At 39.2% G+C, this 18,300-nt stretch overlaps 1 protein-coding gene across 11 annotated transcripts in view; it reads right to left on the reverse strand.

Moving 5' to 3' along the window:
• Positions 1-18,300, reverse strand: part of LOC126241561 (uncharacterized) — a 296,723-nt gene that overhangs the window by 276,613 nt on the left and 1,810 nt on the right. For all 11 annotated transcript variants that reach the window (XM_049948016.1, XM_049948017.1, XM_049948018.1 and 8 more), the window contains exon 2: positions 1,485-1,933. In XM_049948016.1, coding sequence (XP_049803973.1) covers positions 1,485-1,925 — 441 coding nt within the window. In that variant the 5' untranslated portion in view covers positions 1,926-1,933. The remainder of the gene's footprint in view (positions 1-1,484; positions 1,934-18,300) is intronic.

Raw genomic sequence — 18,300 nt, forward strand, 5'->3', positions numbered from 1 at the left:
ACATTCTCTTAGCTCTACTTCCATCAGCAACTCATCTCCTACCTTTCTTCACAGAAATTCTCCTGCCTAACTAGCAGGACTAGCAGTCCTGGACGAAAGGACACTGCAGAGACATGACTTAGCCACAGCTGCAGGATTATTTCAAGAATGAAGTCAAGCTCAGATAGCTTCAGCTGATAGAGAACTTGCCTGAAAAAGGCAAAAGTCTTGGGTTCAAGTCCTGGTCCAACACATTTCATTCTGGAAAATATCCCCCCAAGTTGTGGCTAACAGATATCTGACTGGACTGAAGAAAGAGAGGCAGCTGATCCTCAACATAAATAAATGAAGTGCAATTAATGTTACTAAAATGAAAAGAGCTTATATCGGTTGATTATACAATCAACAATGAGTCCCAACTGTCAAGCATCTAGAAGTAACTGTATTGTGTTACTGAAGGTGGAATGCATGTGAAGAGTCTCACTCACAAAATTCTAAGGGCTCATTTTCTAAAATACATCAAATAAATGTGTTACTCCTTCCAACATACATCTGGTATTATGACCACTATGGTAGATTAGAGAAATTTGGTTTCATGTTCAGAAATTAAAAATTTTATGTCCAATATGTCAACGCAAAAGGAAGAGAGGAAAACTATACTGGCATGCAGTGTACACTCTGACACACAATGAATGGTGGCTTGTAGGGCCTAGTTGTAAATGTAGATTTATCAGTTCTTTCCAAAATGCACTAATATTCTAGAAGTGACTAAATATTTCATTACAATTTCCTAACAATGTTGTCACCTCCCTGCACATAAAAGTGACAACTGTCCAAATCCTCACAGAGCTGTGCTCTTGAGCTGCTTTCTGATGTACACATTATTGGTTGAGTACCTGGCATTGTCTACTAATTGTTTTTATGCAACCCTGGCAATGGAGGTCAAATTTCACCAGCACTGTGACTAAATCAGCCAATGACACCAAAGGCCTCTGGATATGACACGTCAGTCATTTTTTATAGTTGCCGAAGTGATCACTTTCCCACACCCCCTTCCATGTAGTCTCATTGCAAGTGTTTTTCCAGAAAGCAACTGAGATTTGTGCTATGTTTTGCTGAAATTGTTCCACACATTCAACATGTTTTACATTCACCCCTTTCTTACTCTTGATATGAACCCCAGTATCTCCCACACTCCACTCCCACACCCGAACCCACCCCTTTGGGTCAGTTGTCATCGGGCATGTTACCATTCAGCCTAAAAACCTGAAATACCATGAATATAACACAATTACCGCCATTTTTGACCACTTCACTAAAGGCATTCTATAACTATTCTGGAAAAAACACACACACACAATTTTTATGTATGTAGATCATTAATTATTCTAGCAAAAGGAAGAGACATAGCAGAACAATTTTACTACTTCTTTTACAAATGAAAACATTAAAAACAAAGGTATATTTAGTTTAATATCAAGTAATTATACTTCTGGAGATCATACCTGGCGATGAAACTGATACAGATAATTTCTGCAGAATCTTGATGTAAACTCCGCTGCTCTTTGACGTCGTCTTATGAAATCCTGCAGTCCATCTGGTTCTGGTATATTGCTTATGGACAGATATACATTTAAAAGGGTAACCTCTAATTTTTCTCTAATGGTCATTAACCTCCAAGCAAAAATACTATCTTTAGTTTCATCACACTTGTTATTTTTTCTGTTTGACAATGTCTTTCTAGTACCAGGCAACACAAGTCTCTTGTTTTCCCCTATGACATTAGTACTGTTGTTCTGATAAGTAATTTTTTTCTCATTTGATTTTTGAGCATCTGTAAAACAATCACAGTCGGATGGAACTGAACATTCACTGCATGCTGATTGGTCTTCCTCAGGTATGGTTAAAAGTGGGTGATGTATTGCAAGTGAAGAGATCATAGTCATTGCTGTTCCTATAGACAAAAATTAAAACAGTTTCACTGCACCGCACTGCACAGTTGCTTGCTTTCTAATTTAGTTGCCAGAGAAAACAGTCTCATGCATTCAGGACAACTGTGTAACAATGTTCCAGCTATGTGACTATGTGAATTGTATAACATTGCTTTATGAAAGGCAGATTATGATTCACCTACCCATAAAGAAAAATACAATACTTGCTCTCTTTCCAAGTTCTGAAAGGGAAAGATGGGCCTAAAAGTTCATTGTGGATACTTCTGTCATAAATAATTATGAAATTAAAATCTACTTTTAAACCTGTAGTTACATTAACAAAAGTGTCAGTATTGTGTTAAAAAAGGTAATATGGTGTGAAAAGTGAATCATTCAAAAAGAGCAACAGAAATTTCTATTTCATTACATCTATTGTTTTTTTTTTTATCATATCTAGTGTCAGTGCTTTATAAAATCGATCAGCGATAATGAAGCTGGGAAAATGTGACAAGGAAAGGGCAGAGATGGGAAAATTTTGTAGGCAGGTTTGAATTCACTTAAACAAAATATTTTACTGCTACCACAATTAGAGAAGAAAGATATAAAGGAATGTACTTTGTAACATAATGATGCTACAAAATTTACAACTAAGCCTTATGAAAAACAAAACAGGAACAGAAAAGTTCTGCCTCTAGGTCACAGTCATGAGAGGAGTGCAGACCAGCAGCTACAGTAAAAATTCACTTCAGTGTACCACATCATACGTCATGTGACTATTCTTAGTATCCAGATAGGAGAACATTTGTTGATAGTTTGGGGATCTGAAAAAAAAAAAAAACAGAATTACATGTGACTTGGATACACTTTTCCAAGTGTTGCTGCAGGAAGATGCGGATATACTCCTCGTGGCCTATACCTGTATAAGATGGTCAAGAACAAGTTATCAGATCTCTTAGCAGAAAAGATATGGGGGCCACCAAAATACAAAGGCAAATCCCTCTGGTAATTCTGGTCAGGTGAAACATCTGCAAAGTATTAAAGGAAATTAAACTGACAGAGACTCTGAGTTTATCTTATAGGACTGGAGAGAAATGTGAATGCAACTTGCTTCATCACAATACTATGGCAGAGGGGGAAATGGGGGAGGGGGGAGGGGAAGAAGTAAATGAGTTGTTATTTTGTTTGGAAGCTCTTAGCAGTTGGAAAGGAATTGATCTGACTTCTTTATCTAAACACCATATAATCACAAAGATAGAAATTCTTAATTTAAGTTGTTATAAATTAGCTGCATATTCATGAAGATCCAATACAGATAGAGGAGGCATTATCACACTCACAAAAAAGGGACATAAAAACAAAAATGTAGAAATAAGTAAATTCTCTATTGATCAGAATATAGAAGCATGTACTTGTGAGTTAATATTGGGAAATGTAACGAATGTGATTGTTACAGTATACACATCCCCACTGGGTAATTAATATATTTTCATGAACATTTTGAAGGTTTTTGTACTGCCTGTTAGACAAAAAGAGGGGATTATTAATTTATGGTGATTTAGTGTAAACTTCTTTTAAAAAATCTGACTGGAAAAGTGATGTAGAGATGCTGTTAACCACTTATAATTTAGTATCAGTAATAGATTTCCCTACCTGATCTGCTCAACACAATAGTACGCTTATACATAAAGTATTGATACAATGTGCAGAAGCTAAAGAAACATTTGCTTATCTGGTGGGAAATGCATTGTCAGATCATAATATAATGTTAGTCACATAAAGTAATATAGCTCTATATACAGTGTAGTTAGTTAGCTAGTTAGTTTCATGTTCCCTGGATCATTTTGCACAATAAATCATAATGATGTGGAATGAGCCATTTTACATTCACATCACAAATTAGTATGTAAATATGGCAACATGCTGAATATTTGTAAGGATTTTTTTCAATGTACAGATGTGTGTTAGTAACTCCTACCCACCACCTCACACCATACGACAAGAACATAAATTCTTCTACAAAACAGCAAGAGTTGACAAGGAGAATAAATACAGTCTAAGCAACAGTTAAAATGTCAAACTCCATTAAACAAATGTCTGCAAGATGATCATGGGTGAGGACCACATATTATTCTTAAAGCATATTTTTGAGCAATGAAGACTTTCTTTCTTGCAGACGAGTTATCTCAGAACATAATTCCATATGACATCACTGAATGATTCTAAGTGCAAATGTAGCTAAACTAAGTCATTTTATGAGTCCCAAAATGTGCTTTTTCCAGTTTAAATTATCATCAATGTGGACACCTAAGAAATTTGAAATTTCCACCCTATTTGTTACTTCTTCATCATGTGTTACATTTATCGTTGGCATAGTACCCTGGATGTGCAGAACTGAATGCAGTGTGTCTTTTTAAAATTGAGAGTGAGACCATTTGCAAAAAACCAGTCAATGAGACTTTTACGTACATTGTTTACTATTTCTTCTGTTTCTGTATGTATGCTTGGATTGATTGCAATACTAGTGTCATCTGCAGAAGAACTAATTCTACTTGTTGTACATTAGACAGAAGATTATTTAAATATATGAGGAACAATGGTGGATCTAAGACTGAGTCTTGGGAAATGCCATACATGATTTCTTCCCAGTCAAAATTACATCCCCGGACTATATTGGTTGAATTAGTAAGTACAACTTTCTGCATTATTTTGTTAGATATGACACTATCCATTGGTTGACCATATTATCATTCCCATAAAACTTCAATTAATCAAGGAGAATAATATGATTCACACAGTCAAATGCCTTAGGGAGGTCACAGAAAATACCAACTGGCAGTTCTTTATTATTTAAAGCTTGTAAAATTTGGTGAGTGAATATGTAACCAAGGAACTCTTCTGAAACCCAAACTGCGATTTCCTGAATGTTTCAGAAACATTCAAAGAAAACAATGAGGCTCATTAATGTTAAAACAAGTGAAGATTCTAAAGGAGGGCTTGAAAATGTGAAGTGGGATGCATTCTGTATCTTAAGTAAGAATTAAGGCATGTACTGAACTATTAAGACAAAGCATATCCCAATGGCAATATTTTACAGTGTGAAGATTTTATTCAGTGCTCAGTAAATGTATAAATAGTTGTCTCAGTAGGGTAGCCCTTTTGAAATCCAATCTGTGATTTGCTAAAGGCTCCATTATCACATACATGGGTGACAACCCTGGGGTACCTTATTGTCTGAAACATATTAGAAATTGATATAAGGATGGCACTGGGTGATTGTTCTTTAAAACTGAGGAGTCATTATTGTTATAGAGAGGTCTAACAATGGCAAATTATAATCTTTCTGGACAAACACCTGAATTTTCTTAAAATACTGCAGCATTTTTGTAGCATGCAAGTAATGTCGGATCTTGACTTATTCTGGCCTTTACTTAAATTTCCCTCTTTTCTTACATGACATTTTAATTCCCTTAGTTATCCATATCTTAGGTTTTTTATAGAATAAACTGAATTTGACTTTAGCATCTATTTCTACATTTACATTTACATCTATCTATATTCTGCAAACCACCATGAGATGCATGGCAGAGGATTCACTCCACTGTACCAGTTATTAGGGTTTCTTCCTGTTACAATCACATATGGAGTGCGGGAAGAATTATTGATTGAATGCCTCTGTGTGTGTGCGCTCCACAATCCCTATGAGAGCCAGTTCCTGAAAATTTGGGAATACAATTTCTCAGGATAGTTTCTGTCTATCTTCAAGAGTCTTCCAGTTCACTTCCTGCGGTACCTCTGTGACACTTTGTAACATAGATTAAACAAATCTCTGACCATTTGTGCTGCCCTTCTCTGTATACGTTCAGTATCCCCTGCTAGTTCTAACTGGTATGGGTCCCACACACTTGAGCACTTCCTCAGTATTCTACCAATAAACTGAAGTCTAGCACCTGCTTTACCCATGACCAAACCTATGTGAACATTCCATTTCATATCCCTACAAAGTGTTACACTCAGGTATTTGTATGAATTGACTGATTCCAATAGTGGCTCATTGATATTATAGTCAGACGATACTACATTTTCTCGTTTTGTGAAGAGCAGAATCTTAAATTTCTGGACATTTAAAGCAAGTTGCCAATCTATGCACCACTTTGATATCTTATCAAGATCTGACTGAAGATTTATACAGCTTCTTTCAGATAGTACTTCATAATATGTAACTGCATTATCTGCAAAAAGCCTGAGGTTAGTATTAATATTTGCTGCAAGATCATTAATATATAACACAAACAGCACGGGTCCCAACACACTTCCCTGGGGAACACCCAAAGTTACTTCTACATCTGACGATGACAACCTATCCAAGATAACTACTTGTGTCCTCCCTACCAAAAGTCCGAAAACCAGGCAAAAATTTCACCTGATGCCCCAAATGATCATCTTTTTCACAATAAGTGTAGGTATGTTACTGAGTCAAATGCTTTTTGGAAATCAAGAAACATAGCATCTAACTGATTGCCTTGATCCAATGCTTTCAGTATGTCATGTGAGAAAAGTGCAAGTTGAGTCTCACATGATCGATGTTTTCGGAACCCATGCTGGTTGGCATTGAGGTGGTCATTCTTTTCAAGATATCTCATTATGTTTGAGTGTAGACTATGCTCTAAGATTCTATGACAAGTCGATGTCAAGCACATTGGGCCGTAGTTTTGTGGACCCCTTCTACGACCGTTCTTTTAGACAGTTGTGACCTGTGCCTTTTTCCAAAAAATGGGCATGGAGTTTCGTTTGAGGGATCTACGATAGATTACAGTAAGAAGACAGGCTAACTCGGCCACAAATTCAGAACAGAACGTGACAGGGATTCCATCGGGCCCTGGAGCTTTGTTCAATTGTAATGATTTCAGCTGTTTCTCAACACTACCAACACTAATAATTACTTCATTCACCTTTTCAGTGGTACGAGGATTAAATTGGGGCAATTCTTTTGGATTTCACTTTATAAAGAAACATGTGAAAATGGACTTAAGAATTTCAACTTCTGCTTTGCTACACTCTTTGGCGCCACTAACAGCCTTTACATGTGACCAGAACTTCTCTGAGCTCTGTGAAAGATCACTTGACAATATTCTGCTACAGTAGTCATTGAAAGCATCACACATTGCTGTCTTGGCAGCCAAATGTGTTTTATTCAGCATCTCTCTATCTATAACCCTATGCGCTGTTTTACACCTATTACGCAGTAATCTCTGTTTCTTTATAGTGGCTGTATTCCATGGAGGTTCCCTCCCATTATGAAGTGTTCTACTGGGTATATATCTATTCAGCACATGCTCAACTGTTCTTTTAAATTTGAGCCAGAGTTCCTCTGCATGCTCCTGCCCTGTGCTCAAAGTCTCAAGTTCCTCGATGAGATATGACACTACTGATTTCTTTATCTACTTTACTGAACATATATATCTTTCTACTTGTTTTAGTTGTCCTTCGTATTTTGGTAATCATTGCTGCCACAACCACATCATGGTTTTCAGTTGTAACGTGGACAACCTCAAAGAGGATGGGTCAACCTGTAGCCGGTACATAAAACATACTTCCATTGTGAATGGGGTTCCTAACTATCTGTTCTAGGTGCTTTTTCAGAGAAGCCATTTAGTAAAGTTTCACAGTATGTCTTACCGCACCCAACACTAACAAAACTGTAATTTTCCCAATTAATTGTTGGATGATTAGAGTCTCCACCAATGATTTCAGTATGATTGGGGAACTTACATACAAGTGAACTGAGGTTGTCTCTAAAGTTTTCAGTTACATCAGGAGATGATTTTGGTGGGCAATAGAAGAGTCCAGTTATCATTTTACACCCACCCCTGAAACTGATTCTCACCCAAATAACCTCACACACAGCTTAAGTTTCTACCTTGCTGAAGTTTTTCTGTTCTGCATTGACACCTTACTTAATCTTCGTATTTGTATATATTCCATATATATTTGAATTTCTTCACTCTTTTAATCTTTCCATATTTGGTGTGCTTGGCTTGTGTGGTGGTGTTCTTTCTTTCCATGTATTGCATTATACTCCGATCAGCCAGAACATTATAACCACTGACCTAATGTCAATATAAACTCATCAAGGTGATAGCACTATCACATTGCGAGGAATGACTGCTAGTCAGACACACTGTATGTAGTATTAGTGAGCATGCTGCCTTTGTGTAGAATGGGATTGGCATGCGATCTATCTGAGTTTGACTGAGGGCAGATTGTGATGGCTCAGAGGCTTAGCACGAGCATTTTGGAAACTGCACAACTTGTCAGGTGTTCCAGGAGTGCTGCCTTCAACATGTAGCGAAACCAAGGTGAAACCACATCCAGACGTTGTGGAGTTTGGCACCGACCTCTCATTACAGATGTCAGACATTGTAGGATGGGCCGACTGGTAAAACAGGACAGGCAGCAAACTGTGGCGGAACTAACGTCAGACTTTAATGCTGGGCAGAGTACAAGTTTGAAAACACAGTGCACCGAACACCTAACGATAGGCCTCCACAGGCATGCATGTGCCAATGTTAACATCATGACATCGGCAACTATGATTCAAATGGGCACGTGACCATTGTCTCTGTATGCTGGTGCACTGGCAGAGCATTGTATGGTCTGGTGAATCCTGACACCTTCTTCACATGCCGAAGAGAGGACGTGAATCCGTCATCTTCCAGGGGAACAGCTCCTTGACACCTGTACTGTGGGGCAGAGACAAGCTGGCAGCGGCTCCATTATGATCTGGGAAATATTCACTTGGGCATCCATTGGTGCAGTGGAGCTCTTGCCAGGTATCATGACAGCCAAGGAGTACTGTACACTGGTTGCAGACCACGTACACCCCATCATGACGCCCATGTTTCCCCATGGCTGTGGCGCTTTTCAACAAGATAATGCAACACTTCAGAGGGCCAGCAGTGTGATGGTGTGGTCCAAGAAGCACAGTGGCAAGTTCCAATTGATGTGCCGGACCCTCAAATCACCACATCTGGGATGTGACTGAACATGGCATCTGAGCTCGTCACTCCCTTCCCCGTAATTTACAGGAATTAGGTGATTTGTGTCTGTAGATGTGGTGCCAGCTTCCTTCAGCAACCTCCAATGCCTCATTACTTCCATGCCACGATGTGTCACCACTGTTATCCGTGCCAAAGGTGGACATACCGGCTATTAGGTAGGTGTCATAATGTTCTGGCTGGTCGGTGTACAATATCTGTAGAGCTGTGATGGCAGAAACTTCATTTAAGTGTTCCAGAGTTACTTGTCTGTTGTTGCTGAATATTGCCATGTCATCTGCAAATGCCAGGCATTTCAGATGTTGTTTTGTTTGCATATTTTTCCTAACAGTATCCCTTCCTGTTGTATGATATTTTGACCTAGACCTTGTTGAATAGTTGTGGGAGATGATTTCCTTGTCCGACCGCTGTGTAAGTCTCAAATGTTCTGAGATTTCATTTGTTGTATGAGTGCCCTAGTTTTTCTATCAATTCCATGTTCTATGTAGTATATTCCTAGATTCTTCATTTAATATTAGATCTTGAAATCTCGTAAGTTGGCTTTTGCAAGATAGTTGACAATTATCTTCAAGTGTCTCCCAATTCAAGATTTTCAGCATTTCTGTGAATCTCTCCTGTGAGTCAAAGGCAACAATCTTGCTGCCGTTCTTTGTATACAATCAATAACCACTGTTATTCCTATCTGTTATCAGTTCCACATAATTAATATTATGGGATAGCTGACATGAGTACGTTACAAGGAGTATCCTTTGTAGGCTAACTGCATTTTCCCAGTACTTTACCAACAAACTGAAGTATGTCACCTGCATTACGTGTGACTGTGCCTGTGTGTTCATTCCATTTCATAGCCACACAAATTGTTACACTCAGGTATTTGTACAATTTGACTAATTCTAATTGTGACTCAGATATTGCAGTCACAGAATACTACTTTTTTGCATCACTATTAATACTGTCTGTCAGATCATTAATGCATGAGGGTTGTTCAACAAAGACTGAGACTGATGCTGAAATAACTTTATTATCAAGAAATCAATCAATACTCGCCCCCCCCCCCCCCCAATGTACTCACTATTAAGAATGACACACTTATCCCATCATCTCATCTAACTGCCCACTCTTCTGTATCTGTTAGCAGATAAATTTTCTAACTGCCAACTAGTTTCACAGTTACGGTGATTTATAAAGTAGCAACGTAACTTTACTTTACAAAATTTATGAGGTAGAGGTACAGAAAGTAGGGGCCAGATTGATTACCACTGCTCTAAAGCCTTCAATCGACATTTGCTAAGTCAAATTGTCATCCTTTGAGATCCTTTTTTTGCAGAACAATACAAAACAAGTCACATGGGGCTAGATCAGGGCTATACGGAAGGAGCCCTTATTGGCTAAACACATCGTAACAGCTACTACAACATTAGGCCACGCATTCTCATGGTTCAGTTTTCCCTTTCTGTGGAGTTCCCTTCATTTCTCTGGAATATGACCTTTCATCAGCTGTTGAGTCTAATCTCTGGGAACTTGATGTGTTTACACCATGCTGCCATAGTACAAAATGTGTTGACTAAGGACTTATTAGCTGATTTTGGGACATGTGCTTCTATCAGGTGAGACTTTCCCTTTTGGAACTACTCTGAATGCTGTCTTTTCATTTCAGAGTCATAATAATAGACCCAAATTCATTGTCGGGGATGATGGTTTTCCGTCAATCATTCCCTTCATCCTGGACACATTGTATCCATAAACTGCAGAAACCACCTCTGTTCTGTTTTTGAGTAGGTATCGGTAGTCTGCAACCTACATCCTTCTGAATCTGCTTAGTGTATTCATCTCTTGGTCTCCCTCTACGATTTTTACCCTCCACGCTGCCCTCCAATGCTAAATTTGTGATCCCTTGATGCCTCAGAACATGTCCTACCAACCAGTCCCTTCTTCTTGTCCAGTTGTGCCACAAACTCCTCTTCTACCTAATTCTATTCAATACTTCCTCATTAGTTATGTGATCTGCCCATCTAATCTTCAGCATTCTTCTGTACCACCACATTTCGAAAGCTTCTATTCTCTTCTTGTCCAGCATCACCCGACTTAATTCGACTACATTCCATTATCCTAGTTTTGCTTTTGTTGATGTTCATCTTATACCCTCCTTTCAAGACACTGTCCATTCCGTTCAACTGCTCTTCCAAATCCTTTGCTGTCTCTGACAGAATTACAATGTCATCGGCGAACCTCAAAGTTTTTATTTGTTCTCCATGGATTTTAATTCCTACTCCATACTTTTCTTTTGTTTCATTTATTGCTTGCTCAATATACAGATTGAATAACATTGGGGAGAGGCTACAACCCTGTCTCGCTCCCTTCCCAACCACTGCTTCCCTTTCATACCCCTCAACTCTTATAACTGCCATCTGCTTTCTGTACAAATTGTAAATAGCCTTTCGCCCCCTGTATTTTACCCCTGCCACCTTCAGAATTTGAAAGAGAGTATTCCAGTCAACATTGTCAAAAGCTTTCTCTAAGTCTACAAATGATAGAAACGTAGGTTTGCCTTTCCTTAATATTTCTTCTAAGATAAGTCGGAAGGTCAGTATTGCCCCATGTGTTCCAATATTTCTACGGAATCCAAACTGATCTTCCACGAGGTCGGCTTCTACCAGTTTTTCCATTTGTCTGTAAAGAATTCACGTTAGTATTTTGCAGCTGTGACTTATTAAACTGATAGTTTGGTAATTTTCACATCTGTCAACATCTGCTTTCTTTGGGATTGGAAATATTATAGTCTTCTTGAAGTCTGAGGGTATTTCGCCTGTCTCATACATCTTGCTCACCAGATGGTAGAGTTTTGTCAGGACTGGCTCTCCCAAGGCCGTCAGTAGTTCTAATGGAATGTTGTCTACTCCTGGCGTCTTGTTTCAACTTCGGTCTTTCAGTGCTCTGTCAAACTCTTTTCACAGTATCATATCTCCTATTTCATCTTCATCTACACCCTCTTCCATTTCCATAATATTGTCCTCAAGTACATCGCCCTTGTATAGACCATCTATATACTCCTTCCACCTTTGAGCTTTCCCTTCTTTGCTTAGAACTGGGTTTCCATCTGAGCTCTTGATATTCGTACAATTGGTTCTCTTTTCTCCAAAAGTCGCTTTAATTTTCCTGTAGGCAGTACCTATCTTACCCCTAGTGAGATAAGCCTCTACATCCTTACATTTGTCCTCTAGCCATCCCTGCTTAGCCATTTTGCACTTCCTGTCGATCTCATTTTTGAGACGTTTGTATTCCTTTTTGCCAGCTTCATTTACTGCATTTTTGTATTTTCTCCTTTCAGCAATTAAATTCAATATTTCTTCTGTTACCCAAGGATTTCTACTAGCCATTGTCTTTACCAACTTGATCCTCTGCTGCCTTCACTACTTCATCCCTCAGAGCTACCCACTCTTCTTCAACTGCATTTCTTTCCCCCATTCCTGTCAATTGTTCCCTTATGCTCTCCCTGAAACTCTGTACAACCTCTGGTTCTTTCAGTTTATCCGGGTCCCATCTCCTTAAATTCCCACCTTTTTGCAGTTTCTTCAGTTTTAATCTACAGCTCATAACCAATTGATTGTGGTCAGAGACCACATCTGCCCCTGGAAAAATCTTACAATTTAAAACCTGGTTCCTAAATCTCTGTCTTACCATTATATAATCTATCTACATCCATACACTGCAAGCCACATGATGGTGTGTGGCGGAGGGTACCTTGAGTACCTCTATCGGTTCTCCCTTCTATTCCAGTCTCGTATTGTTTGTGGAAAGACAGATTGTCGGTATGCCTCCGTGTGGGCTCTAATCTCTCTGATTTTATCCTCATGGTCTCTTCGCAAGATATACGTAGGAGGGAGCAATATAATGCTTGACTCTTTGGTGAAGGTATGTTCTCGAAACTTTAACAAAAGCCCGTACCGAGCTACTGAGCGTCTCTCCTGCAGAGTCTTCCACTGGAGTTTATCTATCATATCCGTACGCTTTCACGATTACTAAACGATCCTGTAACGAACCGCGCTGCTCTCCGTTGGATCCTCTCTAGCTCTTCTATCAACCCTATCTGGCACGGATCCCACACTGCTGAGAAGCATTCAAGCAGTGGGCGAACAAGCGTACTGTAACCTACTTCCTTTGTTTTCGGATTGCATTTCCTTAGGATTGTTCCAATGAATCTCAGTCTGGCATCTGCTTTACCAACGATCAACTTTATATGATCATTCCATTTTAAATCACTCCTAATGCGCACTCCCAGGTAATTTATGGAATTAACTGTTTCCAGTTGCTGACCTGCTATTTTGTAGCTAAATGATAAGGGATCTATCTTTCTATGTATTCGCAGCACATTACACTTGTCTACATTGAGATTCAATTGCCATTCCCTGCACCATGTGTCAATTCTCTGCAGATCCTCCTGCATTTCAGTACAATTTTTCATTGTTACAACCTCTCGATACACCACAGCATCATCGGCAAAAAGCCTCAGTGAACTTCCGATGTCATCCACAAGGTCATTTATGTATTTTGTGAATAGCAACAGTCCTATGACACTCCCCTGCGGCACACCTGAAATCACTCTTACTTCGGATGACTTCTCTCCATTGAGAATAACATGCTGCATTCTGTTATCTATGAACTCTTCAATCCAATCACACAATTGGTCTGATAGTCCATATGCTCTTACTTTGTTCATTAAACGACTGTGGGGAACTGTATCGAACGCCTTGCGGAAGTCAAGAAACACGGTGTCTACCTGTGAACCCGTGTCTATGGCCCTCTGAGTCTCATTGACAAATAGCGTGAGCTGGATTTCACACGACCGTCTTTTTCGAAACCCATGCTGATTCCTACAGAGTAGATTTCTAGTCTCCAGAAAAGTCATTATACTCAAACATAATACGTGTTCCAAAATTCTACAACTGATCGACGTTAGAGATATAGGTCTATAGTTCTGCACATCTGTTTGATGTCCCTTCTTGAAAACGGGGATGACCTGTGCCCTTTACCAATCCCTTGGAACACTACACTCTTCTAAGAGACCTACGGTACACCCCTGCAAGAAGGGGGGGCAAGTTCCTTCGTGTACTCTGTGTAAAATCGATCTGGTACCCCATCAAGTCCAGCAGAATTTCCTCTTTTGAGCGATTTTAATTCTTTCTCTATCCCTCTGTCATCTATTTTGATATCTACCATTTTGTCATCTGTTCAACAATCTAGAGACGGAACTACAGTGCAGTCTTTCTCTGTGAAACAGCTTTGGAAAAAGACATTTAGAATTTTGGCCTTTAGTCCGTCATCCTCTGTTTCAGTACCATTTTGGTCACAGTGTGTCTGGACATTTTGTTTTGATCCACCTACCGCTTTGACATAAGACCAAAATTTCTTAGGATTTTCTGCCAAGTCAGTACAAAAAACTTTACTTTCGAATTCATTGAACGCCTCTCGCATAGCCCTCATCACACTACATTTCACTTCGTGTAATTTTTGTTTGTCTGCAAGGCTTTGGCTATGTTTGTTTGCTGTGAAGTTCCCTTTGCTTCCACAGCAGTTTTCTAAGTCGGTTGTTGTACCACGGTGGCTCTTTTCCATCTCTTACGATCTTGCTTGGCACATACTCATCTAACGCATATTGTACAATGGTTTTGAACTTTGTCCACTGATCCTCAACACTATCTGTACTTGAGACAAAACATCTGTGTTGAGCCGTCAGGTACTCTATAATCTTCTTTTTGTCCCTTTTGCTAAATAGAAAAATCTTCCTAACTTTTTTAATATTTCTATTTACAGTTGAAATCATCGATGCAGTAACTGCTTTATGATCACTGATTCCCTGTTCTGCGTTAACTGTTTCAAATAGTTCGGGTCTGTTTGTCACCAGAAGGTCTAATATGTTATTGCCACAAGTCGGTTCTCTGGTAACTGCTCAAGGTAGTTTTCAGATAAAGCATTTAAAAAAAGTTCACTGGATTCTTTGTCCCTGCCACTCGTTATGAACGTTTGAGTCTCCCAGTCTATATCCGGCAAATTAAAATCTCCACCCAGAACTATAACATGGTGGGGAAATCTACTCGAAATATTTTCCAAATTATCCTTCAGGTGCTGAGCCACAGCAGCTGCTGAGCCAGGGGGCCTATAGAGACATCCAATTAGCATGTCTGAGCCTGCTTTAACCATGACCTTCACCCAAATTATTTCACATTTCGAATCTCCATCAATTTCCTTCGATACTATTGCACTTCTTATCTATCTGATACCTTCTAGTATCTCAAGGATTCTTCCATGTATACAACTTTCTTTTATGATTCTTGAACCAAGTGTTAACTATGATTAAGTTATGCTCTGTGCAAAATTCTACCAGACAGCTTCCTCTTTCATTTCTTACCCCCAATGGGGACTGATGACCGTAGATGTTAAGTCCCATAGTGCTCAGAGCCATCTTACCCCCAATCCATATTCACCTATTATGTTTCCTTCTCTCCATTTTCCTACTCTCAAATTCCAGTCACCCATGACTATTAAATTTTCGACTCCCTTCACTACCTGAATAATTTCTTTTATCTCCTCATACATTTCATCAATTTCTTCATCATCTGCAGAGTTAGTTGGCATATAAACTTGTACTACTGTAGCAGGCGTGGGCTTTGTGTCTATCTTGGCCACAATAATGTGTTCACTATGCTGTTTGTAGTAGCTTACCCACATTTCTATTTTTTTATTCATTATTAAACCTACTCCTGCATTAACCCTATTTGATTTTGTATTTATAACCCTGTATTCACCCGACCAGAAGTCTTGTTCCTCCTGTCACCGAACTTCACTAATTCCCACTATATCTAACTTTAACCTATTCATTTCCCTTTTTAAATTTTCTAGCCTACCTGCTCGATTAAGGTATCTGACATTCCACGCTCCAATCCGTAGAACGTCAGTTTCCTTTCTTCTAATAACGACGTCCTCTTGAGTAATCCCCATCCGGAGATCCGAATTGGGGACTATCTTACCTCCGGAATATTTTACCCAAGAGGACGCCATTATCATTTAACCATACAGTAGAGCTGCATGCCGTCAAGAAAAATTACGGCTGTAGTTTCCCCTTGCTTTCAGCTGTTCGTAGTACAAGCACAGAAAGGCCGTTTGGGTTAGTGTTTCAAGGCCATCCGTATCGCTGAGGCACGCAAGCCTCCCCACCAACGGTAAGGTCCATGGTTCATGGAGAGGGGGGCTTTCAGCTCACAATTAGCTATTCTATCTTTGCAAGTTTAATGCCGCTGGTAACATGCACCACAAGACCATAAACTTTATGAAGATCTTGAGGCATTTCTGAAGCACCCTTCAGGAGAATGCAGAACTGTCTGCCATTGTATAATTTAGAGGCGGCTCACGTTACAACCATATTCACGATGTTACTGCTGGAGAACAGATGAGAGCAGCAGACGTGGCACCTGGTAACAGTGGAGGATACTTAGCAGTACACAAAGCACCTGCTAGATGGTAGTGCAATGGCCTTTTCAACATGTTTGAAAATTAGTCTCAGTCTTTGTTGAACAATCACCGTATAATGTGAATAGCAAGGGTCACAGTGCTCTATCTTTGGCCATGCACAACATTATTTCTACATCTGTTGATATCTCTCCATCCAAGATAACACACCTCAATTCAGTCCTCAATTCAGTCACAAATTTCATTTGGTTTTCCATATGACCAAATTCCTGTTAGTAAGTACTAGTGTTATTCTTTTCAAGATACGCGCTGTTGCATTTAAGCTCAGTCAGGGGCATGGAAGGGTAGATTGGAGGATCACTTCTGCAATCTTTACTGCAGGCCAGTATGACCAACAGACTGCTTTCCCCACAATAAGGCGCAGTTGCCAAACACAGTTCGGCCTCTGTGGCCAGAAACTGTTTTTTTTTGTGTGTGTGTGTGTGTGTGTGTGTGTGTGTGTGTGTGTGTGTGTGTGTGTGTGTGTGTGTGCGCGCAAATGAAGGCATTGTGGCCAAAAGCTCAAATGTATAGCAGTCTTTCTGTTGTGCCTGTCTGTAACTCAATGTCTCCTCTACATAGTGAGTAGCAATCTGTCATTTTCATAATATTGTCATTATTCCATGCTGGGTTTTCTATTGTTGGATAATTTTTTTTTATTCCGTTTATGGTTAAAAGAGGAACTACCTCAGAAACGGATTCAGTATAGAATCTAATAGATATTCTGTCAGGCCCTGGAGTTGGCTTTTTTTTTATTTATTTTAAAAAAATGAAAAACAAGTTTTACTTGTTTTTCAGTGCCACTTGTACTAATACCTGTATCATTCACCTTTGCAGCGAGACAAGAACTGAACTTGAGCAGCACTCATTGCTCCTCCTTTGTAAAGAAACATTTGAAAAAAGTGCAGCATTTCTGCCTGTGCTTTGTTACATTCAATCTTGGTTCATACGTCATCCACAAGTGCTTAAACACAAACTTTAGTTCCATTGGCAGCCTTACTATATGACCAGAATTTCTTTGGGTATTGTGAAAGATATTACTGTAACATTTTGAGAATGAAAATATGGTCCGAGTAGGCTGTATTCTTTTTATTATCTACACTTTGAAAACCACCATGAGATGGTTGAAATCGACCAGACACACGGATAACAAAAAGAATACAGCCTACTTGGGCCATGTTTTCATTCTCAAAACACAGTGAGGCTGTGGGGCTCCTCAAAAATAAAATTTTAAAACTTTCTGCAGCAGTATACTATGATAGCCACTGAAGATATCGCAAATGGCCCACTTAACAGTCAAACATGTTACATTTGCCATCTCTCTACCTATAGCCCTACACTTCATTTTAGACATATTGTGCAGTAGTAACTGTGTCTTTGAAAGTTTATTTACAGACTACATGCATCATAGAAGGGCCCCTCCACGAATGTAGCTGTCCAGTACTTGGTCAACTATTCTTCTAAAACTGAGTGATAGTTCCTCCACAAGCTCATATACAGAGAGAAGTTTTTCAAGTTCCTCCTTGTGATATAACAATGCTATTCCTTCTCTAGATTACTGGACATGCAAATCTTTGTACCTGTGTTAATACCTTTTAATACTTTGGTAATCATTGTTACTGCAACAACCTCATGATGACTGATATACCTTAACTCACAAGGCGTGGTCTCTCAGACCGAACAAAAATTTTTGAATTCAGTCTCTAAGATAAGGCCTGGAAGAATACTTCTATACCCTTCATACCCTATTTAAATCGCCAACCCTAAAATGTTTTGTTGCTGGTTGCATTATTGTCTACTTTGTTTGTTGTTGAAACATTTTATTGACATTT

Source organism: Schistocerca nitens, chromosome 1 (assembly GCF_023898315.1).
Source record: "Schistocerca nitens isolate TAMUIC-IGC-003100 chromosome 1, iqSchNite1.1, whole genome shotgun sequence".
Classification (NCBI taxonomy): domain Eukaryota; kingdom Metazoa; phylum Arthropoda; class Insecta; order Orthoptera; family Acrididae; genus Schistocerca; species Schistocerca nitens.